We start from the raw sequence: 27,101 nt of genomic DNA on the forward strand, positions 1-27,101 counted from the left end.
TTGTACATGTCATTGTGATTTCTGCGCGCTATACCCGTGTGCGCGTTTTACACGGGTGCGCGTTATATCCGCGAAAATACGGTAAATGAATATGTATGAGAGATCTCAACCCCTCTCCTGAAATTCTATTGTATACAGAAGCACTAATCTTGCTTATTGATTTGATACAGAATGTAATTGGTGACTATTCATATTTTGGAAGATTTATTAGGGATTTTTTAGATTGATCTCGCCCAAAACTAATCTTATTTAGGATATGTGAATTTTTATTGCAATTATTGTGCATTGTTTGATTGGTACAAACAAACAAGACATTCTTATTATGATTTACTGATGTTGCACTCTACAGATAAGCTGATTGTGTTTTTGCTGGTATGCCTTGTGGTGGTGTTCTGCACTCTGTTTCTGTTTTTAAATTGTTCCCAGTTCTAAGTATTAGCAGAGGAAGTACAGGTAAGAAAGCATAAGAACATAAGCAATGCCTCTGCTGGGTCAGACCTGAGGTCCATCGTGCCCAGTAGTCCACTCACGCGGTGGCCCAACAGGTCCAGGACCTGTGCAGTAATCCTCTATCTATACCCCTCTATCTTCTTTTCCAACAGGAAATTGTCCAATCCTTTCTTCAACCCCAGAACCGTACTCTGCCCTATTACTTCCTCTGGAAGCGCATTCCAGGTGTCCACCACACGTTGGGTAAAGAAAAACTTCCTAGCATTCGTTTTGAATCTGTCCCCTTTCAACTTTTCTGAATGCTCTCTTGTTCTTTTATTATTAGAAAGTTTGAAGAATCTGTCCCTCTCTACTCTCTCTATGCCCTTCATTATCTTATAAGTATCTATCATATCCCCTCTAAGTCTCCTTTTCTCCAGGGAAAAGAGACCCAGTTTCTCCAATCTCTCAGCGTATGAAAGGTTTTCCATCTCCTTTATCAGACGCGTCGCTCTCCTCTGAACCCCCCTCTGAACCCTCTCGAGTAACTAACTTTTTTTTTGCAGTGGGATTTTGAATTGAAATTAAAGCAGCCTGTCAATTGCATTCTCAGCTTTGGCCGTGTTTGACTGAGATACACGCTAGTATATCCCTCTGGCAAAGAATTTTGACTTGTTTCAGAATGAAGTGGTTCCAGAAGATCTTGGAGCTCATAAGCCTGCCTCTTGGTGATCAGTTCATACTGTTTATGAACATTATCCAGCAGATATTCAGACAACATGAGGCAGGCCGGCTAACTCCCACAGTTAGCGGTGAATGCGGATATTCAATGCCAGGCCGTTTCTGGTGCTCAGCTTTGAATATCTGTTTTATTTTTTGGCTAGCGCAACCTTAACTGGCTAAGTCGATATTCAGTGCTGGCCGGTTAAGTTTATAACAGCCAAAGATAGGACTGCTGTTTGCGTGGGCCGATTTGTCTGCTAAACTTGGCCACTCATCGCTTGAAATTATCGATTATTGCATGATATAGCCGGTTGACTTTTAGCCACTAACCAGGAATATTCAGCGGAGATAAGTTTTCTTATGCTGAGTATTTGGATTTAGCCAGCTAAGTGCAATTTAACTAGTCAGCACCATTTCTTTCTAGTTAAATAACACTGAGTTTCAGCCAGTATGTTTATACTGATGCTCCAACCAAAGCTGTTTCTTGAGAGAGTAATTCTATACTAGGTTTGTCCAACTTAAGGGCTGTGGGACAGAAGCCAGCCCACCAACTGTGGCTATCCGGCCTGCACCTGGCTGCATCAAAACCACACAACTCTGCTTTCCTACTGCAACTCTAGCTCTCCAAGCAGTAAATTCAGGAGCTTATGCAGTTTCAGGTCTTGCAAAACTTGAAATTGCAAGACCTCCCAAACTTCTTGCATCACGCGGCTTACTTGAGAGCTAGAGTCACAGTGGGAAAGCCGGAGTTGTACAATTTTAATGCATCTGAAGTCAGCCAGTTGAGAGAGTTGGGTGGGGGAGGTACATGAGAGTGAAAGAGACTGCGTGTTCTCAGTGTGTGAATGTATGATTTTCAGAAAGAGAGCATGAGTGCACACGGATGTGTGTTTTGGCTCACCAAATGTTATAAATGATAAAATGTGGTTCCCCCCCCTGCTAGAAAAAGGTTGGATAAGCCTGTTCTATCCACTCCTGCCCTTCTAGGACTGGTGGACTACCACATTACCTGCTATCTCAGGAAATTTCTTGCTAGCTTATAAAGCATTATAGCTAATCACAGAGCTGTGGAGAAAGTCAGCAATAAAATACAAATTGTATTCCTTTTTGTTTTGGCTCTGCCAAGAATAATTTTTCTCTCCATCTTCCCTCCTTCCCCCTTTTTGGCATATCCTGTCTCTTGGAATGCTCTCGGCAGCTGTTAACAATGTAACTAGTGCTTGAGGGGACTAAGAATATGCAAATATATTGGAATGTGTCTAGTGACAGATGCATTTTAAAATTTAATTTAAACTTTTATTTTCCCATTTTAATTGAATTTTTTGTGCTGTGTTTATATTTTGCATTGTCTTTGATTTTGTTTAATGCATCTTAAATCACTTTCAATGGTTATCCAGGAAGACAGTATACATTTTTACAAATAAATAAACATGAAGATTACAAGCAATGCTAAGCGGTTTGTAGTTTGATTTCAACTGCAAATGCTCTGTGATGAAAACTATTTTCTGAGCATTACAGGTAACGCTTTATTTTGTACTTGGTGATATGCCCATTTGAAATATCTCCTTTTGTGGTTTTAGCTTCTGAAATCAACAATGATGTTGCAATTGGTCATCTGGTAGAAAATCACATTTCAGATCAGCTCCCAACTGATGTCTTACCAAGCAAAATTATGGAACCTGAACTTTATCTTCATCTTTGCTAATTTAATTCTTTGGAACTTGCAACAAATCACACTGAGGACTTAAATCATGATCTCTCAAGTTCCAGTGACCTTTCCGATGATGACCTCCTGGAAAATCATGAGGAGGTGGAAGGTGCAGAATCTTCTATGGAAAATAGCTTGCCAGCAACATCTCTGAGAAAAACAAAAGCAGAACCCTGCATAAGCTATGAGAAAGCCAACATTGAGCTGAAGACACAAATAATGAAGGAAATTCGAAAACCAGGAAGAAGTAAGTCAAATAGGCACCTTCGCTATCATACAGATGCAAAAATTGTATTTCCAGTGCAATAGGTGTGTTATTCTTGATATGCAGGTTATCTCCCCATGACTGCGAGCCTCTGCAGAAGGAATCCACTCCTGATTTTTTTTTTTTCTGTAACCCTGCTACTTCATTGAGAGCTTTACTGCCACCTATAGTTTTTCCCTTCTGCACGTGAGTTGGAAGAAGTGTTTCTGTTCTTCTCTGCTCTTTTCTTTATTTTATTTGTGTTATTTTTTTATTTTCTTTGGTCTTTCGGTACTTGGAGCTTCCCTGTTTGTGGGTTCAGCTCCACCTGCATGGAGAAGAAGCAGATGGTGGTCTGCAACTGACGGGCCAGTCCCTTGTGGTATGTGTTGGCCAACCTGCAGAAACATTTTTGGAGCTTGGGGCCATCCCCAATTAGCATTGCTCACCTACTGCTTGGTACAGGCTGTTAGGCTTCTGGAAGGAGTCTCAGCGGTGTTTGGAGGGTGCTGGTTGCATTTTTGCCTCCCCCTTAGTTGTGCTTCCACGTGGTGGGAGCTTGCTCAGATGTTGTGTCTGACTGGCAGCTTGAAGATCAGCGTTGGAGGAGGCATTCTGGATAAGGCAGTGGTTTCTTTTCCCTTTCCAGCTACTGTTCAGAGCTGAGGCAGGCTACAGCACGTTGCCAGCACAGGTCACAGTTAGTAAGGTTGTTAAAGCCTGTGAGGTGAATCAGGTTGGGGGGGGGTGCGCGGTCAGAAAATCCAGTTTTCAATTATTTATGCTTGTTCCCCTGTGTTCCCCCTCCCCAAAAATCCTAAATTTGCTGGCTTTTGACTTTTATTTCATTGTTTTTCAAGTGATTTATGGTATCTAAATTCTGATGGTGGCTATCTTGGATTTTAGTGATCTTTTTTTTAAAAGTTTCCTACAGCTTCAAAACTTCTCATTTTTCCTCAGACTTGTTGGGATGGAGTCTTTGGGCTCTTTCACCCTTAATCCATGCCAGGGATGAGCAAATTGTGTGCCTCAGGAACGCCCTTACGCCACATGCCACACGAGAAGGAGAGGCAGGAGCATCCGGCTTAGCTTCTCCTTTATGCTGTCGGGCTAAAGAAAGGGTGGCTAGCCCAACAAATTTGTCCCCTTCCCCTGCGAGTTTTGTCACTGTCCTTATCCCTGCCCCATTCCTGTAAGCTCAGCCTTAACCGCACAAGCCTCAAACGCAGGGACAGGAAAAGAACTTGCCGGGATGGGAAAATGAGTTCCCTTGCGGATGGGGGAAAATTTGTCCCCGTGTTATTCTCTATTTTCTGGGACCAGACACAACCAATCTTCAGCACCCATGCTATCCCCTCGGTCAAGAAATCGCAATGACACTAGGTCGGAGGTGGTCCCTCTCAGGATAAGGGGCCGACTCATGGGCTTTCTTCAGATCTGAGTTCGGATTTCACCCAATCGTTGGGTTCTGGACATCATCCAGGCTATAAGCTGGAATTTGTCCAGCCTCTAAAAGATAGGTTTGTGAACTGGGGTACCAGGAAAAAGGGTCTTGAATACAAGGCACTGTGAGCAAGCTGCTAGATATTCAGGCTATAGTACCTATGCCACCTGAAGATTCGGGCTCGGGCAGATAACTCCATATACTTCATTTCCTGCATTTTCGCATGGAGATGATTTGATCTGTCATAGCGGTGGTCGCTCCAGGAGAGTTCCTGGCCTCTCTGAATCTGACAGAGACCTACTTACATATTCCCATTTTCCCGGACCACAGAAAGTTCCTTTTTATGACCTGGAACAGCTGTTCCAGTTGTCAGCCTTGCCCTTTGACCTGGCGACAGCTCCCCGCACATTCACCAAAGTGATGGTGGTGTGGCAGCCCACCTGCAAAGGATGGGCCTGCAGGTGGATCTCTATCTGGACATTTGGCTGATCCAGGCCCCCTCATCTGAGGCTCGATGCACAGTAGATCAGGTCTGGTCAGATCTGGTAGATCCGGTCTAGAAGGTCTGGGTTGGATTGTGAATTACCGAAAGCCATTTGTCTTCAACACAATCCCTGAAGTACCTGGGTGTCATGTTTGACACACCTGCAGACCATGTCTGTCTTCTAGAGGCATGTAGACATAAACTTTGCTCTCAGATAACATGCCTCCTGACCAAGCCAGCGCCATCAGAGTGGGACTATCTTCAAGCCCTAGGTTCAATGGCAGCTCAACAGATGTAGTTCCTTGGGTGAGGGCCCACATGCATTCTCTCCAGCATACATTCCAAACACATTGATCTCCACAGTCAGACATTACAGAGATCTTTACTTGGATACTGGAGGCCCGGGCCAGCATGGATTGGTGGCCCTTTACCAAGGGCATGCCCCTTTGGATAGAATCTTGGTTAGTCGTAATGATGGATGCCAGTCTCCTCAGCTGGGGAGCTCATTGCAACCAATTTAAAGTTGTTGGTTTCCCACTCAGAGGAAGTGGTCGGTCAACTGGCTGGAACTCCGAGCCATTCGGCTGGATTTGGTAAAACTACAGAAGACTCCAGAAGGCCAAGCGATGTGGGTCTTCTCAGACAATGCTACAGCAGTGGCCTAAGTCAATCATCAGGGGAGGGGGGACACCAAGAGTGCCCATCTGTGTCTAGAGGCCCACTTGCTCTTCACCTGGACGGAAAGTCATTTGCAGGCGTTCTTGGCAGCGCATGTAGTGGGAGTGGGCAATGTCCAAGCTAACTTTCTCAGCAGACAGACCTTGGATCCAGGCAAGTGGATACTGTCATGGACAGCATTCCAAGTCATTGTTTGCTGCTGGGGTTAGCCAAAATTTGACCTCTTGGCTATGGTAAAGAACAAAAAGGTGAACAGGTTCTTCAGTCGAAGATACAAGCCTGGAAACGCAGGTCTAGACACACTGGTCCAGCCATGATCACAGAATGTACTTTTGTACGTCTTTTCCCTGAGGCCCATGATTACCCAAATCCTTCAGGAGATCACAAGTCATCGAGGAAAGGTCATTCTCGTAGCTCTGGACTGGCCACGCAGACCATGGTGCAGATCTAGTGCATCTTCAGACGGGTCCCGGTCTCAGGTTACAAGTGCATTCGGATCTTCTTTCCCAAGGTCTAGTGTGCCTAGAAGATCCAGATCGCTTTGCTCTTACAGCATGACTCTCATGTCAGTCAGCATTTTGTGTCAATCAGGAAGTTCGTTTGCCAGCATTCCAGTCCATAGGTCCCAAGAAACAGGACCAGATTTTAAAGAAGTTGGATGTGAGAAGAGTACTTTGATATCTGGAGATCACTAATGAGTTTAGGCTCTCTGACCAACTTTTTTTACTGACTAATCCAGCTAAGCGAGGTACATCCGCTTCCAAGGCCACAGTTTCCAGGTGGATCCGAAGGGGCATTTTGTCAGCATACATTGGTTGTAGAAAACAGTCCCCTGTTTCCATGAAGGCGCATTCAATCAGAAGTGTAACTTTGTTGTGGGCAAAAGCTAGGGCAATCTCTCCAGCGAAGATTTGTAGGGCAGCGACTTTGTTCACTATGCATACATTTGCTAAGTTCTACAGAGTGGATGTAGTGGCAAGGGAGAACTCTGCATTCTGTGCTACGTGCTGGCGCAGTCATTCTGCCCTAGATTTCTGGGACTGTTTTTGTACATCCTGCTTGTCTAGAATGACACTGGAAAAAGAGATTAGGTTCTTACCTTGCTAATATCTTTTCCAGTAGCTAGGTGTGCCATTCTGGGCCCCCACCCTGTCTTTCTTTCCTGTGCCTGCCTGTCTCATTTCAAATGTTCTTCATGTCTGTTACTTGGAGGCCAGTCGGCCCTTTGGGACCATGAAGAGTAATTTATTACCATTTGATGCTTCTGCAGGCATGTTGGTTACTCTGATTGTTCATAGTTCTTATGTTCCTTGGTTTCAACAGACTTATCTATTGAGGAAGTTTTCCCATTTTCCTACTTCACCTTATTTCAGAAGAGCTCTTGCTTGCTTGGGGGCTAACTATAAGTGGAAATAGAGCTCTCAGTGAAGTAAGAGGGTTACAGAAAAAATCAAGAGTGGATTCCTTCTGCAGATGCTCGCGACCATGGGGAGATAACCCACTTGTCCAGAATGACACACCTATCTACTGGAAAAGATACTAGCAAGGTAAGAACCTAATCTCTATATCTGAGTTCTCAAGGGCTACTTAGAAAATGTCAAAATACTGATAGTACTTTGCAGAAGGAATGACTAGCTCGCACCAGGAAAATGTATAGAGGCAAGGATGCTATGGCACGTAGCAGATAGAATACCAGTAATAACCAGGGGTGTGGAACTTCAGCCCAGTTGGCTTTTTTTACTTTTGATTTGATTTGATTTTTTTTTTTTTTTATGTTCATATTTTTTTGTTGTTGAGTACTTATGCACATAAACTTATTATATACACACATAAAATTGATATTAAAACCGCATAAAAAATGATTCCAGTGCAAAGGACTGGACTATAAGTTTTATCCCCATACTTGTGGTAAAAATTGCAAAAGTCATCAAACAGATTCTTTCAGCTCCACCTCCTTTTGTCACTGGGCAGTGCCCTTCTTTCTGCTTCTACAAATAGGTTGCAAAGGTACCTTTTCTGTTCTACATCTGGTTTATTATTTTTGGGGTTTTTATCTGATTCTGTGAGGCTTTCCGGCCCCCCAAGAAGTCCCCAGTATTCCTGGGGGCATCTCTGCATGGGAGAAGATACAGATTCTGTAATCAGAGATCAGGGGCAGGGGGCAACTCCTTTTTTAAGGACCCTACCTAGCCGACCTTCACTAACGTTGTGGACAGCTCAGGCTTCAGTCCCCTGGGATTAATCAGGTGCTTGAGCACAGGCTAACTGACCTTCGTACTGGTCCTGAGGGATTTATGGGTGCTGGCTGCATCCCTCAAAGACACATCTGGAGCTAGTGGGGTCAAGTGTTTCATGCTCTTGGAGCCTGACTTTAAGGTAGCCCAAAGAAACAAGCTTTTGGAGGATCTGCAAGCTTGTGTGAGGCAGAAAATCTTCTCCAGAGCCCAGTTGCTTTGTGAAGCTGATGCAGATAGGCACCTGACAGAATTATAAAACATAAGAATAGCCTTACTGGGTCAGACCAATGGTCCATCAAGCCCAGTAGCCCGTTCTCACGGGGACAATCCAAGTCCCTAGTGCCTGGCCAAAAACCCAAGGAGTAGCAACATTCCATACCACCGATCCAGGGCAAGCAGTGGCTTTTCCATGCCTTTCTTAATAACAGACTATGGACTTTTTCCTCCAGGAAATTGTCCAAACCTTTCTTAAAACCAGCTACACTATCAGCTATTGCCACAACCTCTGGCAATGCATTCCAGAGCTTAACTATTCTCTGAGTGAAAAAAATATTCCTCCTATTGGGAAATAAAAGTATTTCCTCAGTAACTTCATTGAGTGTCCCCTATTTGTACTTGTTGACAAAGTGAAAAATTCGATCCACTTGTACCCGTTCTTCTCCCCTCACAATTTTGTAGACATCAATCATATCTCCCTTCAGCCGTCTCTTTCCAGAGCTGAAAAGAGGGCCTAACCTTTTTAGTCTTTCCTCATACGAGAGGAGTTCCATCCCGTTTATCATCTTGGGTCGCTCTTTTCGTTGAACCTTTTCTAGTGCCGCTAATATCTTTCTTGAGATAAGAGTGACCAGAATTGAACGCAATACTCCAGGTGAGGTCGCACCATGGAGCAATAGAGGCATTCTTAGTCTTGTTATCCATCCCTTTTTTAATAAATTCCTAATCATTTTGTTCGCTTTTTGGCCACCGTTGCACATTGGGCAGAAGGTTTCATCATATTGTCTATGATGACACCCAGACCCCTCAAGGTGGACCCATGCATCCAGTAACTGTGATTTTAGTTATTCTTCCCAATGTGCATCACTTGCATTTGTCCAATTTCCTAAGGTCATCCTGCAATTTTTCACAATCCGCATGTGTTATTAAACAACTTTGAACAGTTTATTGTCATCTGCAAATTTAATCAACCAATTAGAGAATGACTCGGGGGGAAAAACTTTGTCCCTGTTTCTGCCCCATCCCTGCAAAGCTCATAGAAACATAGAATATGAACGGCAGAAAAGGGCTCTGTGGCCCAACAAGTCTGCCCACTCAAATAACCCTCGTCCCCATCTCAGTTATATTGTTGAGTTCCGGATGCTAGACTTTGGGCAGCCAAGAGGTGAAGAAATGCTCTCTCTATCAAAAGCTTATAAGAAGTAAGAAATGCTTTTTCCCGGCACATGCTCACATTTACATCTCTTTCCATGGACTATTCTGTGCACGTTCTGATTGCTATCACCAGCGACTCATCCCATGTAAATTTAGAGACCCCTCCTTGAATCTCTATGAATCATTTGCATGCGCAGTTCTTTGAGAATGAGTCATCTATTTTGAAATTTACATTTAAGGCCTGCAGCAGTGGCCTGTCGGATTTTACTGGTGATATTAGAGAATCTGGCCCTGATAACATATGTATAATCCACAGGGACAAGTAATCGTATATGTACACCAACCCTATGAACATGACATGTTATGTGCTGTTTCAAATAGCAATATTTTCAAGAACATGGGATCCACAATCTTGTCTGTCTTTAAACATAATGGAGCAGTGACCGCGTAGCTGATGTCCAACTACTGTTTCAGATCTTGAAAGCGCCTGGGGTGCCCATACATTACTATAACTCAACAATCATCTAGATTCCTATTGTCTATGAAAGAAAAAATAAAATTTGTATTGGAAAGATATGGATGAAACCAAATATCAAATGAGGATGAATCCATTAATCCATTGATCCATTAAAGTAATATTATTACCCCAGGACAAGCAGGCAGGTATTCTCACTAGTGGGGTGATGTCATCCGACAGAGCCCCGACACGGACATCTTGAAAGCATGTCTTGCTTGAAGAAAACTTAGAAGTTTCGAGATGCCCGCACCGCGCATGCGCCAGTGCCTTCCCGCCCGATGTACCGGGCGTGTCTCCTCAGTTCTTTTCTTTCGCGGAGCTGAGAAGTTTGTCTTCATTCTGCGCTGACTGAATTTCAGTTTTTTGCCTTCTTTAAACCCGCGTTTTTGTTTATTTCTTTGACTTTATTTCAATTTTAATTTATTTTCTAAAAAAAAAACAAAAAGACTTAAAATTATTTCTTCCGGCGGTTTCGGCCGGGGCCGGCCTCGTGGCTGCGGCTAGCGGCCTTCGACCTTGCAGCGTCGAATTTTCTTCCGGCCTATGTCCCGACCAATCACCGGCTTTAAAAAGTGCAGCAAGTGCCAGCGTGCGATTTCGCTGACCGGACCCGCACCGACGCTGCCTTCAGTGTCTTGGTCCGGAACACGTTCCGAAATCGTGCCGGCCTTGTTCCACGCTCACTGCGCGCTCGTTTAAGCGGCGCTGCTTGCCTCTGGGAGTCGATGTTCAAGATGGAGACTGCCAAGGACATCTCTGCTGCTGCGGCTGTTGAGGTTTCGCCGGTCCATTTGAAACCTACATCTGCGACTCCTGCATCGAGCATCGTGAAGTCCGCATCGTTTGCCCCGGCTTCAGCTTCGAGTTCAGCATCGGCGCCTGCCTCCATCTCCTCGGTTCAGGTACCGCCTTCCACTGTCCCTCCCGTGGTCATCAAAGTGCCTAAAGCTAGCAAGCAGAAAGCACTTGGCCACGAAGGAACGCGAAGACCATGCAGGAGGACCCCCTTTCGGTGCGATCCCTCCATATCGGCTTCGCTTCGATCCCTGCTAGAAGCTCAGTTTGTCGAGCTTAATGCACACTATGGGACCCCGGCTTATCGCCTACATTCAAGGTGAGATTCCGACCCCGGTTTTCAGGGGGCGGTCCGCCCCCTCCCCCCTCCTCCTCGTCGTTCGATCTCTCTGCTCGACGAGGGGGATCGGCGGAGGGCGGCGAAATCCTCCAGGAGGGCTTCCCTTCCTGAGATGCCACCTTGTGAGCCATCACACCTCCACGACAACAGGGTGCTAGGGCGGCTCCTGAAAATCGTAGTCCCTGGGCATACTGCATCGCAGGAGGAGTTCTTCCGCACTCCATACCAGACATGGTGGCGCTTGCGTGAAGTCCGCATCTCTGCCACCTCTGCGATCCACTGCATCGAGCCCTATCCATTCCTTGAGGCTTCGAAGGATCAATCGATGCATAGAAGATCTCGCTCTCCATCCCGTCACCGGGAGGGGCATCGATCTCGGCACTCTATCTCGGCACTCCCTCACGCATTCGGAGGTGTCTCCGCAGAAAAAGATGCAGCGTTTGGGGTACTCCTCGTCGGATGTGTCCCAGCCGGAGGGGCCAGAGTACGAGGAACCATCTACCTCCTATTCTCCATGCCGATCTCAGCTCTCCCTGGACCCGGAGGCTTCTACTTCTTCTAGTCCGTCTCGTCGGCCGGCCTTGGCAGACCAACTGTCTTTCTCATCCTTTCTCCGACAGATGGCGGATGACTTGGATGTGACTTTGGACACTGGATCCAAATATTCTAAAGAGTATTTGGACACCATGCATTTACCTCACCCTCCGGCGGAGACGCTTCGGCTTCCTCTACATAAGCTGCTGGACCAGACTTTCATGCGCTGTTTTGAGACACCGTATTCCATGCCTGCAGTTCCCAGTAAAACTGGAATGCTCGATACCGCATCGTTCACCACAATGGGGTTTGAGGGAGCTCAACTTTCTCATCAGTCCCTTCTAGTCGAGTCCTCTCTCAAACGTTCTCATCCCTCCCAAGTCTATTGCTTCCGTGCCCTCCGGCAGGGAGGGGAGAACGATGGATAAATTTGGTAGACGTAATCTATCAGAACTCGATGATGGCGACTCGAGTGCTCAATTACAATTTTTTCTTCTCTTCATACTTGGATTTTTTCTTGCCGGTGCTCCGCAAGTTCATTCCTTTCATCGATGCCCAGGCTCGTTTCCAGTTTGAAGAGGTGGTGGCGACCCTGTCCCAGTTACGTCTTCAACTGATGCAATCCTCCTACGATGCCTTCGAGCTTTCGGCTCGAGCTGCGGCATGTTCGGGTTGCCATGCGTCGCCTGGCGTGGCTTCGAACCATCGATATGGAATCCGAACCTCCAAGACAGACTTGCAAATGTACCTTGTGCAGGAGCGGATCTATTTGATGAGTCTATAGAAACTGTTACTAAAAAGCTGTCGGACCATGGAAAAGTCTTTTCAGTCTATTCTGCGTACCTAAACCGAAGCCTCAGCAGTCTCGTCCCTCTAGACCGCCTCAAATTTACCAGCGGCGTTATCAACCGAGGCAGACTCCTCCTGCGAGACAGCCTGCGAAGAGACAGCCTCCGCAGAAGACTCAGCAGAAGCCTCAGATGCCGGCTGCACCCAAGGCTACTCAGCCTTTTGACTCTCTTCCAGGGAGCATAACCAACATTCTGTCTTCCCCTGTTTTTCCCATAGGGGGTCGTCTCCATCATTTTTGTCATCGATGGGAGTCAATCACCACAGACCTTTGGGTCCTTACCATCATAAGAGAGGGATACTCTCTTCATTTCCAACGGTCCCCCCGGACCACCCTCCAAGAGAGTATCCTTCCAACTTAACGCAGACCGCTCTTCTTCTCCAGGAGGCTCAGGCTTTGCTTCGGCTTCGGGCCGGTCGAGCTGGTCCCGTTAGATCAGCAAAAGCCAAGGGTTTTACTCCCGGTATTTCCTGGTTCCGAAGAAGACCGGGCGATCTGCGGCCCATTTTGGACCTTCGAGTCCTCAACAAGTTTCTGGTCAAGGAGCGGTTTCCGTATGCTGACCCTTGCCTCTCTCTATCCCCCTCCTCGAGCAAAAACGATTGGTTATGCTCTCTGGACCTCAAGGAGGCCTACACTCACATCCCGATTCATCCGGCCTCCCGCAAGTTCCCTCAGATTTCGGGTGGGACATCTACATCTGCAGTATCGGGTGCTTCCATTCGGCCTTTCCTCTTCACCCAGAGTCTTCACGAAGTGTCTGGTGGTGGTGGCCGGCTGCACTCCGGGACATGGGTCTCCAGGTGTTTCCATACCTCGACGACTGGCTCATCAAGGCCCCGTCGGCTCCAGAGGTCATTTCGGCGACCTTGACTACGATTTGTTTTCTGCAGAACTTGGGCTTCGAGATCAACTTTCCCAAGTCACATCTTCAGCCCACCCAGACTCTCCCCTTTATCGGGGCGGTCCTGGATACCATCCAACTTCGAGCTTTCCTTCCTCCTCAGCGCATGATGCTCTTCTTCTACTCGGTCAGTTGGTGTCTTCTCGCCCGTCCATCTCAGCGAGACACATGATGGTCCTCTTGGGTCACATGGCATCCACAGTTCATGTGACCACCTTTTGCCAGACTACATCTCAGAATTCCTCAATGGACCCTGGCATCTCAGTGGACTCAGGTGTCCCGACCCGTTGTCCCGCCACATTGTAGTCACTCCTGCTCTACGGCAGTTCTCTTCTCTGGTGGATGACCTCTTCGAATCTTATCCAGAGGATTACTGTTCACTCTCCTCCACACCAGAAAGTATCTCACCACCGATTCATCGAACTATGCATGGGGAGCTCATCTGGATGGTCTTTCGCACTCAGGGGTTCTGGACCAGTGGCGGAACGACTCCATCAAATCAATCTTCTGGAGCTCAGAGCCATCTTCAATGCTCTTCAAGCTTTTCAACATCTGCTTTCACGACATGGTGGTCCTAATTCGCTACCGACAATCAGGTCGCCATGTATTATGTCAACAAACAAGGGGGCACGGGCTCGGCCCCTCTTTGCCAGGAAGCTCTTCGAGTCTGGGATTGGGCGGTCCGCCACAACACCTTCCTCAGGGCTGTCTACATTCAGGGGAAAGACAATGTCTTGGCAGACAAATTGAGTCGTCTTCTCCAGCCTCACGAATGGACGCTCCATTCCCAGCCCCTTCATCAGGTCTTTGCACAGTGGGGGACGCCTCAGATAGACCTCTTTGCAGCCCCCCACAACTTCAAGCTGCCTCAGTTTTGCTCCAGGATCTACACTCCTCTCCGCCTCGAGGCAGACGCTTTTCTACTGGGTTGGGGGAATCGCTTCCTATATGCGTTTCCTCCTTTTCCTCTCATTCAGAAGACTCTGGTCAAGTTGAGATCAGGACCATGCCACCATGATTCTAATTGCCTCCTCGGATGGCCCAGACAACCATGGTTCTCCCTTCTACTTCAACTCAGCAGCAGGGAGCCAATACTTCTTCCAGTGTTTCCTTCACTACTCACTCAACATCAAGGTTCACTACTTCATCCCAATCTGCAGTCCCTCCACCTGACAGCTTGGTTCCTTTCAACATAACTCCTCACCAGTTTTCTCAAGCAGTGAGGGAGGTCTTGGAGGGCTTCCAGGAAGCCTGCTACTCGACAATGCTACTCCCAAAAATGGACTAGATTCTCCTCCTGGTGTATTTCCAATGCCACGGAACCTCAGCGAGCTTCCCTTTCTTCTGTATTGGACTACCTTCTACACCTATCTCAGTCTGGTCTCAAGTCTACCTCTATACGAGTCCAGCCTGAGTGCTATTGCGGGCTTTCCATCAGCCTCTACAGGGGAAACCTTTGTCTGCTCATCCTGTGGTTTCCAGATTTATGAAAGGTCTTTTTCATGTCAACCCTCCTATCAAAACCTCCTCCTGTGGTTTGGGATCTCAATGTTGTCCTGTCTCATCTCATGAAGCCTCCGTTTGAACCTCTCAACAAGGCTCCACTTAAGTATCTCACCTGGAAGGGGGTTTTTCTGGTGGCCCTCAAGTCTGCTCGCCGGGTCAGTGAGCTTCAGGCCCTAGTGGCGGATCCACCGTTCACTGTATTCCATCATGACAAGGTGGGTTCTTCGTACTCATCCGAAATTCCTGCCTAAAGTGGTCTCTGAATTTCACATCAAACCAATCCATCGTGCTTCCAGTGTTCTTTCCAAAGCCTCATTCTCATCCTGGGGAAGCTGCTTTGCACACTCTGGACTGTAAACGTGCTTTAGCTTTCTACTTGGATCGCACAAAGCCTCACAGAACTGCTCCTCAACTTTTCGTCTCCTTTGATCCAAACAAGTTGGGACGACCTGTATCGAAGCGCACCATCTCTAACTGGATGGCGGCTTGTATCTCTTCCTGCTATGCCCAGGCTGGATTATCCCTTCCCTGTAAGGTCACAGCCCATAAGGTCAGAGCAATGGCAGCCTCTGTAGCCTTCCTCAGATCGACACCAATTGAGGAGATTTGTAAGGCTGCCACTTGGTCCTCGGTTCATACATTCACCTCTCATTATTGTCTGGATACTTTTTCCAGACGGGATGGACAGTTTGGCCAAACAGTGTTACAAAATTTGTTCTCTTGAAATTGCCAACTCTCCCACCATCCCATTGGGGTTAGCTTGGAGGTCACCCACTAGTGAGAATACCTGCCTGCTTGTCCTGGGATAAAGCAATGTTACTTACCGTAACAGTTGTTATCCAGGGACAGCAGGCAGCTATTCTCACGTCCCACCCACCTCCCCTGGGTTGGCTTCTCAGGCTAGCTACCTGAACTGAGGAGACACGCCCGGTACATCGGGCGGGGAAGGCACTGGCGCATGCGCGGTGCGGGCATCTCGAAACTTCTAAGTTTCTTCAAGCAAGACATGCTTTCAAGATGTCCGTGTCGGGGCTCTGTCGGATGACATCACCCACTAGTGAGAATAGCTGCCTGCTGTCCCTGGATAACAACTGTTACGGTAAGTAACATTGCTTTTATAGTGAAGAAGCACATAATGTCTTCTCTATTGGGGGCTATGATTAACCTAAAAGTTTTATTTGGTACGTGACCCAGTACAGAGGATTTCCTATTTAATTGACAAAAACCCAGTAGAATATAATGTTTTCTTTATTCCGACTTAGCCATAAATATAATTTACAGTGTTAGGAACAATGCTGCTCCCATGGCAACTCCAGCATGTTTTGGTAAAAGACCTGTCAAACAAAAAATAGTTAATTGTCATTAGCCACCTCACTCAGTGATACTAAACAATGAATGAGGACTAAGAACAAATGGGGACACTGTTCTAATACTTTGAACTGAAACTGCCAAAGCTTCCTTTTGGGAAATGGAAGTATAAAGAGCGCATATATCAAAAGTCAGCAAGTATGAAGGTGTTTAAACAGCCTTCCATAGAGGCCAATATTTGTAGGAAGTTGGTAGTGTATTTAACATATGATTATACCTGAGCTAAACATAATCTCGGGTGTAAATCTACAAATTTACAGATTCTTTCTAATAGAGAATCTCTGGCTGACACAATAGGACGGCCAGGTAACTGGTTTCTTATCTTGTGCCTTGTAAGGTGATCTGTTCAGGTAGCTGAGTTTCTCCTCATGCTTCTTGAGGTCTCGCTTTCTTTCTCCATATATTGTTTATTACTATTTTTGGATAATTGTGTCGGTTGTTTTGCAGGGTCACAGTCTCACTTATTTTGTATCTTCTGATTTTTGACAGTCAGTATTTTTGGCATATTGATTACACATTGATTTTACAAAGGTGCGCTAGCGATTTTAGCGCATGCACCGGATTATGTGCGCTAGCCGCAAAAATCTACCGCCTGCTCAAAAGCGGGTAGAGGCTAGCGCACGTGGCAATTTAGCGTGTGCTATTCCGCACGTAAAGGCCCTAGCGTGCCTTTGTAAAAAGAGCCCATAGGTCTTGGAGATAAATTAATGACGCTCATAATATGGTTAGGTTCTAACAGATCTTTTTTGATTGGCTTAATAATAAGAATCTTAATTTAAGGAGTGGGAAAAACCAATCCTGTTTTTGAGAGGTGGGGGCGCATAGGGCTACTTCAATTTCGGGATTTCTTGAGACAGGGGACCATGATATCTTTTGAGGCCTTTACAACATCACCCGGGGGGTGAGGGCAGGGGACTATTTGGCCTATCTCAAGTGAAAAACTTTGTGAGTACTTTATGGTAGTAAATGGATGGGACAAAGTTTATTTAGTTGAGGCTGAACAATTGGAACACCTATGGGGGGATATTACAGAGAGTACCCAAGGCCTATTTCCATAATTTATCAATATTTAAGGGGAAGGGTGATTCCGCATCTTGGTTTTAGGAGTCAATGGGAGAGGGACCTACAATGTTCCTTTACATCTAAAGAGTGGTAGACTATCTGTGTGGAGATAGGTGAGCATCCACCTGTGCTTTAATTCAGGAGAATGCCTATAAGGATATTGAGTAGATGGTATTATACTCCGGAGTGGCTCCATAAGATGTATTGTACCTTCTTACATATCTGGTGGAAATGTCCAATGTTAGTGCCTTGCTGGCAGGATGTGTTGGGATCTTTGTCACTAATGTTGGGGATTCCTGTTCCTGTAGTTCCTTTCTATCTAATCTCCTTTTAATCTTCTACCTCACATTGTAGTTCTTCTATCCTATCTCCTGTAAACCGTTGCCGAGCTCTACGAATGTGGAGATGATGCGGTATACAAACCTAAGATTTAGTTTAGTTTAGTTTAGTTACTCCGCCAAGCATGCCTCCTGGGGATGTCTAATGTCTGTGAGACCGCAATGGCAAACCCGAGTTCTGCGTATGGGTGTTGGCGGCGATTAAATGCCTCATTGCTGCTTACTGGAAACAGTCCCTGGTACCTGATACGACTGAGTGGAAAGTGAAACTCTCCTTGATGGGGAAAATGGACTTATATGTGGCCAAACGAAGGGGATATTACTTGCAATCTATGAAACATGGACTGTTATTACTCAGAAATTGAATATTTAGAAGGTTAAGGGAATACTTGATCCTGTTGTTTGTCATTTGCAGAGGGGAGGGGGGGGGTTGTAGACAATGTTGTAATTCTGCACTGTTCTCTGTAGACATTGGATTTTGTACTACTGAGATTGCTGTTTTCTTATGTTATACGGATTGTTTACTTGGTTGAAAACTAATAAAAATTTCAAATTTTAAAGAAATCTTAATTTAAAATTTAAAATGAATTGGTCATTGACCAGATTTCATATTTCGCCATCCTATTAAGGAAAGTTTTCTACCAGAGATTAAGTGAATATGGAGCAGTGTATTTCAAAGAGAATCTTCCATTGAGCCAATTTTTGTGCTTAAGATATTTGGGTATGGTGTCAACAAATAGGTGGTGGTAAATTTATTTTTTTCAAGCAAAGAACTCTGTTTTGTCCTTTTTTTGGTGGGGAGGGGCTTTGTGTGCACCTTTTTCTTTTGACTACTATATTCCATGTGTCTCTTTATTTTTAAAGGCAGATTGTCCAGAAACACAACCTTAGTGGCTGAAGTTAGCCTAGAGGCCTGCAGTTTGGGGGCAGGAATTTATATAGCACTGCAGTTTGGGGGCAGAATTTATATAGCACTGTTTTCTTACTGTATTTTTTGGTGGGAATGCAACGGTAAAGATTTTATAATATGAAGCCATTTTACTTTTATGTCTGTTACAGGAAGTACTTTTTCAATAATTTGTTGATTCTTTTATAGTACTTTGTTGTGATTTCAATATTCTTAAACAGATTTGCTTTTAACTTGTTTAGATAAAGCTGTTGTGCTCATGTGAGAGTACCTTTCCAGTGAATTTAATGTTCCTATAGGAAGTGATCTAAATTACATGTGTTCTCTTTTTTTTCCCTCAAGAATATGAAAAAATATTCTCTCTATTGAAGCACGTGCAAGGCAATTTACAAACTCGACTTGTATTTTTACAGAATGTTATTAAAGAAGCTTCAAGGTATGTGGAGAGTGAAAAATAATTAGTACTGAGATTGTCTTATGATAGCATTATATCATGTTCATTATTTGTATAAAAATTTGTTATCAGATTTGCTTGGGTTTGCTCTGGTGTGCTAAAAATCTGTTTGCCACGTTTATCCAGAAAATTATATGAAGACTGGTATTAAAACTTTGATAGGCTTGTTCTTATGAACATAAGAAAAGCTATGCTGATGGGGGACAAGGTCTACTGAGCTGGCAGTTCCCAATGGCTGATCTTTCTCACAACTCATGCATGGCTCTCCCAAATCCATCTGATTAATCATTTTTTAATGAATTTGTCCTCCAGAAATTTGCCCAAACCACTAGAACTACTGCTATAGGCTTTGCTTAAAGGGGCAGTACCACTTGTACAGATTTTATATAGCTGAAGTTGCATATAGATGACAGGTATTTGTTCTTTAAGCGCCAGGATCAGTAAGCTGTATAGCATCTTGCCTTTTCTTTTTCAGTGGTAGGATGTGTCCCAAAATACATTCTGTTTTAGTGAGATCAGCTTTTTCCTCTACAATCTGAGTTTGTATTTATCAGAAAGAACTGCCAGTGTTAACAATTGTATCACTGTTCTTTGGCTCTCTACCCCCCTCCCCTTATACCATACCACACCACACCATATAATTTCTTATATTCCACAAATTTCAGCTTGGAATTATTACAGTTTACAAAAGGATTACGTGAACAGTCAGTAGAAATTACAGTAAGGTTTTTAAGGCCCTACATGAGAAGAAATGTCTCTTAGCGTTTTCCTGAATTTGTAAAAGGTAGGGCATTGACACATACTTAAAGGTAGCACATTCCAAATTCGAAGGTGGACACGAAAAGTTTTTTTTTGTTGAACTTGTTGGAGAGAAGGGAAGGCCAGTTTAACGCGTTCTTGAGTACCAGCTTCACTTGTTGTGAACCGCCTAGAACCATTTTGGTCTGGCGGTATATGAGAATAAAATTATTATTATTACTAGCCACCAGAGCAGCAAAAATAGACCACCACCTCTCAAATTTGCTGACCATGATGCCCAACTACAAAACATTCAGGAAAGAACTGAAAACCATACTATTCAAGAAATTTGTCAAATGATCTAACCAAATCTTATCAACCATTCCCAGATCCCGATGCATACTATAGCTATCAACCTTGTAATCTCCCTGGGAATGCCCAGGCTAATTTCTTGTTGTAAACAGTCTAGAACTGAAAGGTATTGGCGGGATAGAAGACATCAATATAATGTAATGTCTTCTAGACTACTGCAACATTCTCTATCTCCCCTACCCTGCAACCATGACAAAACAACTACAAACAGTTCAAAACAAAGATCTAAGACTTATCTGTTCACTGAGGAAACATGACCAGATCATTCCAGCATACCTTGTCTCACATTGGCTCCCAATACAAGCAAGAATACTATTCAAATTCTACTGCCTACTATTTAAGACCATAAACGAAAACAGCCCAGCCTACCTGAACAACATGCCTAATCCTAACTACCACAACCAGACATAGGAGAACCCATACATCATTCACGCACCCCCCTAATCAGAGACGTCAAATGAAAAAAACTGTACGATGGCCGCCTAGCCACACAAGCAGCAAAACTAGACTACCAACTCTCCAATTTACTGATAACGACCCCAGACTACAAATTGTTCAGAAAAGAAATAAAAACCGTGCTATTCAAGAAATCCTTGAAGACAAACTAATACCGCAAGATTCAACCCAATTCTCTGAAGCAAACCCACTCTACTCTTTAATTCCTCTGGAAATGGCCAGATAACTTCTTTTGTAATCTGCCTTGAACACAAGGTAATGGCGGAATAGAAATCACTAATGTAACGTAATAGGGAGGGGATCGGTTATTCATAATTGAACTGTTCATCATTTGATCCACCAAATATTACATTTATATTCCCCGAGTTTCTTTTTGGATTTATTAATATCAGCCATTTCTGTTATAGCAATGCATTTTGTGAATGTTCACAAAGTGCCTAGAAATGGCAACAGCCCATTTTAGGATACAAGGGATCTTCTGTGTGTCCCCCTAACTAGATGACTGGTTAGTCACATGTCTACCCAAAGGAGGTGATCAACTTTCTCCAGAGGTTATGAATTTCAGGCTTGGTTCTGCCTCAGGATGTACACTTCATAAGGACAGTTACATACACGCTTGGGATGGGGGGATGATTGTCAGCTTGGCATACAAATAGAACTTTTTGGTTTGCTCCCTATTGGTCTCGCTTTGTTGCATGGTGACAATGGTTCATGTTACTCCTTTCATTCACTTTCATTTGAGCAAGCTCCAGTGGGCAATGAAATTGTGTAGGGCACCTATTAATACTATCATTATCAACCCACATATTTATCACAAGATTTTGCAAAGGCAGAGGGCTCTTAGGGTCTGCCTATTAGCTTTGCCTGTTAACTAACACTACTACAGGGAGGAAGAGTTCAAGAACTGTAATAATCTTTATCATGTCACCATTTTAGCCATTCATTCATACACCATACATACCATCTTGACACATTGTTAGTACAACTCTAAATCTGACTTGAATAGTGTGGAAGCCTGGCAAATGAATATCCCATTGAATTGTTTTCAGGAACACTCTTTTTTGCAAAGACTACCAGTACTTTGACAATCGTATGAAATGATGTTTCTTCAAAATTCATGATGTTGAATTGTGGCTGTATGTATGTTTATTTTTGTAAAGTGAATTCATGCTCATCCTTGGGTGTAGAAAGTAGTTAAAATGTCAGTTTTGAAATTCAATGATGAGCCTTGTTCTGTAATTAATGTCATTTATTCTCCCTCATTCACATACAGGTTTAAAAAACGAATGCTAATAGAGCAGCTTGAAGAATTTTTGGAAGAAATTCATCGCAGATACAATCAGGTGAACCATATCGAGAGCAGCTAAAATAACTCTTCATGGAGGTCAATCACAGTGGCCTGTTCCTGCTTTTCCTGTATTCAGTTATTGACACACTAGGGTATGCTGCTGTTGACATGGGAAGAGGAAAAGCAGCCAAAACTGTACAGGGTGATTAGGAAGGGGTAGGAAGGATTCCATAATCTTCCTTTAATTTGGTTAATTTTGAAATGCTGCAGGTATCATCATAAAATGTATTTTACAAAACAAATGAAAGTTCTAGGATTTGTTGCTTGGTCAATTTTCCTCAGGTTCTCTTTTCTTATCTGATCTTCGAGTTTATCACCTCCTGTTAAGGTTGAACTTTTGCCAAAAAAGAGGTTACTTTGGAATTAACAGAAAAGCACATTATGCAAAGGAACATTTTGTATATAACTATTTTGGATACATTATTGTAAGTTGTACAGATGTATTTTGAAAGATATTTAAACAATGGCACTTTTTGTTATTCTATAAATAAATAAAAAATCTATTTTATCTCTTTATTTAATGTATCCAGACTTCAATTTATTTGCAGTACTTTCATGACAATTGTTAAGATATTGGAAAAAACAAATTAGTCTTTTGGGCTTTTAGGGATTTTTTTTAAACGATTTGTCTTTCCCACAAGGAAATCTTCATTTAAAACTGATCTTTTTCCACAAAAAGTATTTTAAATATCATTCATCACCCTTAAGCTTGATGGCTTCACTTTAGATTTTTATAAATAGAATTGAGATGAATTGTCCTGCTATCTGCATATGTGTGTTTTTCTCTGTACAACAGGCTTCAGTAACTGCGCCACATTATACAAAATGTTAAATTTTATGTTGCGTATGCCACCTTGGGTGCATCTCTTTATAAAGGCAGTTAAACCAAATAAATGAATAAATAAAATTATGTTACCCAATTACAACTAGGTAATAACAGTCATACTCTACACTTTTGCAAACCTGTAGGTAGTCAAAGAGCCAAAGATGTGCTGCCAGGCCATGCACCTCAGAGGTGCATTTAATATAATTAATATAATTAAATTAATTAATATAATTTGAAATTAATATAATTAAAAGCCTACATACAGCCACCTCTGAGGTGCATGGCCTGGCAGCACATCTTTGGCTCTTTGACTACCTACAGGTTTGCAAAAGTGTAGAGTATGACTGTTATTACCTAGTTGTAATTGGGTAACATAATTTTATTTATTCATTTATTTGGGTTTAACTGCCTTTATAAAGAGATGCACCCAAGGTGGCATACGCAACATAAAATTTAACATTTTGTTAACAGTATAATAGTGAAATGATCAAAAAATACAGTCAATGAGATAAACTTGGCTAAAATAACTCTTAAAATAAGAGTTAGATGATGTATCAGAATTATACACAAGTAAATAGTATAATACCGTACAACAATCATATAACAAAAATATGTTAGCAGAGCACAAATGATAACATCATAAAAGTGATTTTCATAAGTTGACTTATTGTATTTAGACAGGGAGACTTGAACTCACATCCTTGCTGAAAAATTCAGGCAATATGTTTCTAGGCATTTTAAACTAGAAGGTGGGAGTGGTATATGGATGCAGGTCACTTCTGGTAGCCACCCCCAGCAAAAGACAAGATGTCACAGTAGTAAAGATAGCAATGTAAATAGCAGTCTAAGCAATTCACTTCTTAGCATTGCAGTAGGATGTGAGATTAGGCAAAAAACTTTGCAAAAAATGAGAGTGCCACTGAAAGGTAGCTGGAAAGCAATGACGTGCCCAATCTAAGCAACAAAGTTCATAATCTACAGGCCCTGATGCCAGGCAGACTTAGATATTGTTGCTATCACAGAGGCATGGTTCAGTGATTCCCATGGATGGGATGCTAACATACCAGGCTATAATCTTTTTAAGAAGAACAGGGATGGCCAAAACGGTGGAGGAGTGGCTCTTTGTGATGAACAGTATCAAAGTGACTGAGAAGCAAGGGGCCTGGGGAAAGAAGAAAGCGATATGAATAGCTTTGAAAAGAGAAGATGGAATTTCTATGTACACAGGAGTTGTCTACAGACCTCTTGATATAATTGGGGCAACTTGATAAAGATCTGGTTGCAGATATCCAGAAGTTGGGAAAGAATGGGGGAGGTGCTGCTGGGTGATTTCAACCTGCTGGATGTGGACTGGAATTTTCCATCTGGAATCGGAAAGAAGCAGAGAGATCTTGGATGCCTTTCAAAATGCTCTCCTCGGGCAAATGGTGACATAACTCACGAAGGAAGAAGCGATGCTAGATCTGGTGCTCACAAATGGGGAAGTGTATCTAGTGTCCAAGTTGGTGCTCACCTGGACAATAGTGATCATCAAACAGTTTGGTTTGATATAACACCTAAAGTGGAGGATGGCCACACAAAACTCAGTCCTGGATTTCAACGTGTGGACTTCAGTAAAATGAAGGGAGTACTTGAAGAAAGAGCTGATAGAATGGGAGGATAATAAGGAGAAGTAGAAAAACAGTGGTTCAAGCTGAAAGGAGCAATAAGATTAGCCACCAAACTTTATGTGAGGAAAACAAAAGCAAGAGAAAAAGAAAACAGAGAAGAGAAGTGATGGAGAAATAAAGGCAAAAGAGTTGGCATTTGTGAAATACAAGAAAACTCAAGAAGAGGAGCACAGAAAGGAATCAAGTTTCAAGTTTAATGATTTTTTGATTAATCGCTTAATCATAATTCAAAGCGATGTACAATTTAAAATACATTCAGAGGGAAACAATACAATACAAACCTTAAAAAGATTAAACATATAATACAAATCAAACTTGAATAATAACATAATATTAGAAATAGTTCAACATATTCGTAACAAAGGTAAAAAGGGGAAGTGAAATACAATTCATGATAGAAAAGTAGAACAAACAAAGGGAAAAAACATTGGGAAGGTATGTAACAGTAAAATTTAAGATTTAATAACAACAGTTTAAAAATTAATAAATCAAATGCCAAATGCATCTTTAAAAAGAAATGTTTTTAAATTACTTTTAAATTTTCCCAGATCATGCTCATTTCGTAGATAGATTGGGAGGACGTTCCAAATCTGTGGCGCAGTTACTGAAAAATGAATTGCCGTCTTGTATTAATGATCTTGAGTAAAGGAATGGTTAGTAAATTTTGCTCATTGGACCTTAATGTTCTAGTCGGATTGTATGGGGATTAATAATTTATAGATAAAAGCTGGAGTTTTATTGAGTAAAAGCCTTGAAGGTAAGTAGACAGAGTTTATAAGTTATTCGATGAGTAACTGGGAGCCAATGTGCTTTTATTAAAAGAGGAGTAACATGATCAAACTTTCTAGAGTTAGTTATAAGTTTAATAGAGACGTTTTGAATATTTGGAGACGTTTGATCTCATTTTAATGCTATCCCTTTAAAGAGTGCATATGCAGTAGTCCAATTTCACGATTACCAACGAGTGAATAAGAATATTTAAAGATTTGGGGCATAGAAATTTTGAAATTGCTCGAATCTTACGTAGTCTGTAAAAGGTAGTTTTAATAATAGTACTGATGTGATCATGAAAATTAAGTTTGGTGTCAAAAGTAACCCTTAAAATTTTTATATTGTTTACTAATTGCAATGGGATATTTTTTATAGTAATAGGAGCAATGAGAGTGGAACTTTCTTAACCATGGGAATAACATAATATTGGATTTTTTGATATTGAGAGCCAATTTGTTTGCATTTAACCAGTGATAAACTAGGTCAAGTTTTTCGTTGATTTCTTGGATATCAGACATTTTATTGGTATCAATTGAATGCAGAAGCTGGATATCATCTGCATATGCATAAACTTGAAAACCCACGGATTGACACAAAGTAATTAACGGAGCAAGAAAGATATTGAATAATAAAGGAGAAAGAATGGATCCTTGAGGAACACCATGAGTAGTTAAAGAAAAGTTTGAGGTTGAGTCTTTAAAGAAAACAGCAGAAGTACGATCTGATAAATAAGATGTAAACCAGGAAAGAACTTGGTCAGAAATGCAGATAGAGTGAAGTCTGCCAAGGAGAAGCTGATGATCGATCGTGTCGAAAGCTGCAGAAAGATCAATAGAAATTAATAGGGTTGATTGGTGATGATCTAGAAAGTATTGAATGGAAGTAGTCATACCAATCAGTGAAAGTTCTGTGCTATGGTGATGTCTAAATCCCGTCTGATTAGGATGCAGCGCATTGGTTTTTTCGACAAAATCTGAGATTTGATTATAGACTATTTTTTCTGTTAGTTTTGCTAGGAAAGGGATATTGGCTATTGGTCTATAATTGGATAAGTCTTCAAAACTAGCATTTTTATCTTTTATTATAGGACGAATAATGGATTTTTTCCACGTTAATGGTACCGTGTTTTGACTCAGGCTTTTGGTAACTAAAGTATGAATGAAGGGTCTGAAGATATCAAAATAATGTTTTAGAATGAATGGTGGAATCAAATCGGCTTTAGATATTTTGATATTAATAGTTTTAACAATGGATTCTATTTCTTTTAAACTAGGTAATTTGAATTTTGAGCACCAGATAAAATTGAAAGAAGCTGAGAGCGAGATACGTCTGGTGAAAGCGAAAGAGCAAATTGCTAGAAATGTTTAAAAAGGGTGACAAAATTTTTTCAGGTATATTAGTGAAAAGAGGAAGGAAAAAATTGAATTATGAAACCGAACAAGTTTCAAACTGCTACGTGGAGACTGATGAGGAAAAAGCTAACTTGCTAGAGGATGCACTTCACCTTTGAAACCGCACAAGTCTCTTTTAAAGGCAATTGGGACAGGTCAAGACCAGTGCCTAGGCACTGGTGTGTGAAGTGGTGCCTGAAGGGACCTGTGTTTGATTCCCTCCTCGGGCTCTTGAGATGCGACAGATCTGATGTCTACGGCCCTTGGGAGTTGAGGAAGATTTTGGTCATTGTACAACAGCAACACTTAGTGGTTGAATTTAGAACTCATCATTGCAGAATTCTGATGAGTGTTGCTGCAAAGACTGGACTAAGATAAATAAGTTGGGAGGGAAAGGGACCTCAAATTGCTATAATTGATGCTGTTTTAGTCATTCCCATAATAAATGAAACTCCCCAATCCTTTATTTGTCTTTCTTGAATAGATTATAAGCTGTGTCAAGCAGGGTTTATTTTACATATTTGTATAGTCCTGCATATATCTAGTAGTGCTCCAGAAATGATAAGAAAGAATAGTGTATCCCACCTCTGTTTCGTGTTGACCAGAAACCCAACAGAGCAGGAGTAAACAGCTAGA

The 27,101-nt window shown here is 42.7% G+C and overlaps 1 protein-coding gene across 1 annotated transcript in view; it reads left to right on the forward strand.

The window, feature by feature from the left end:
• The window catches only part of INTS6 (integrator complex subunit 6), a 191,592-nt gene extending 169,269 nt beyond the window's left edge, over nt 1-22,323 (forward strand). Inside the window, exons 16-18 of the mRNA XM_033947929.1 lie at nt 2,733-3,107; nt 18,782-18,875; nt 21,733-22,323. Coding sequence (XP_033803820.1) covers nt 2,733-2,857 — 125 coding nt within the window. The 3' untranslated portion in view covers nt 2,858-3,107; nt 18,782-18,875; nt 21,733-22,323. The remainder of the gene's footprint in view (nt 1-2,732; nt 3,108-18,781; nt 18,876-21,732) is intronic.
• The last annotated feature ends 4,778 nt before the right edge of the window (nt 22,324-27,101 follow it).

Source organism: Geotrypetes seraphini, chromosome 6 (assembly GCF_902459505.1).
Source record: "Geotrypetes seraphini chromosome 6, aGeoSer1.1, whole genome shotgun sequence".
Taxonomy (NCBI): domain Eukaryota; kingdom Metazoa; phylum Chordata; class Amphibia; order Gymnophiona; family Dermophiidae; genus Geotrypetes; species Geotrypetes seraphini.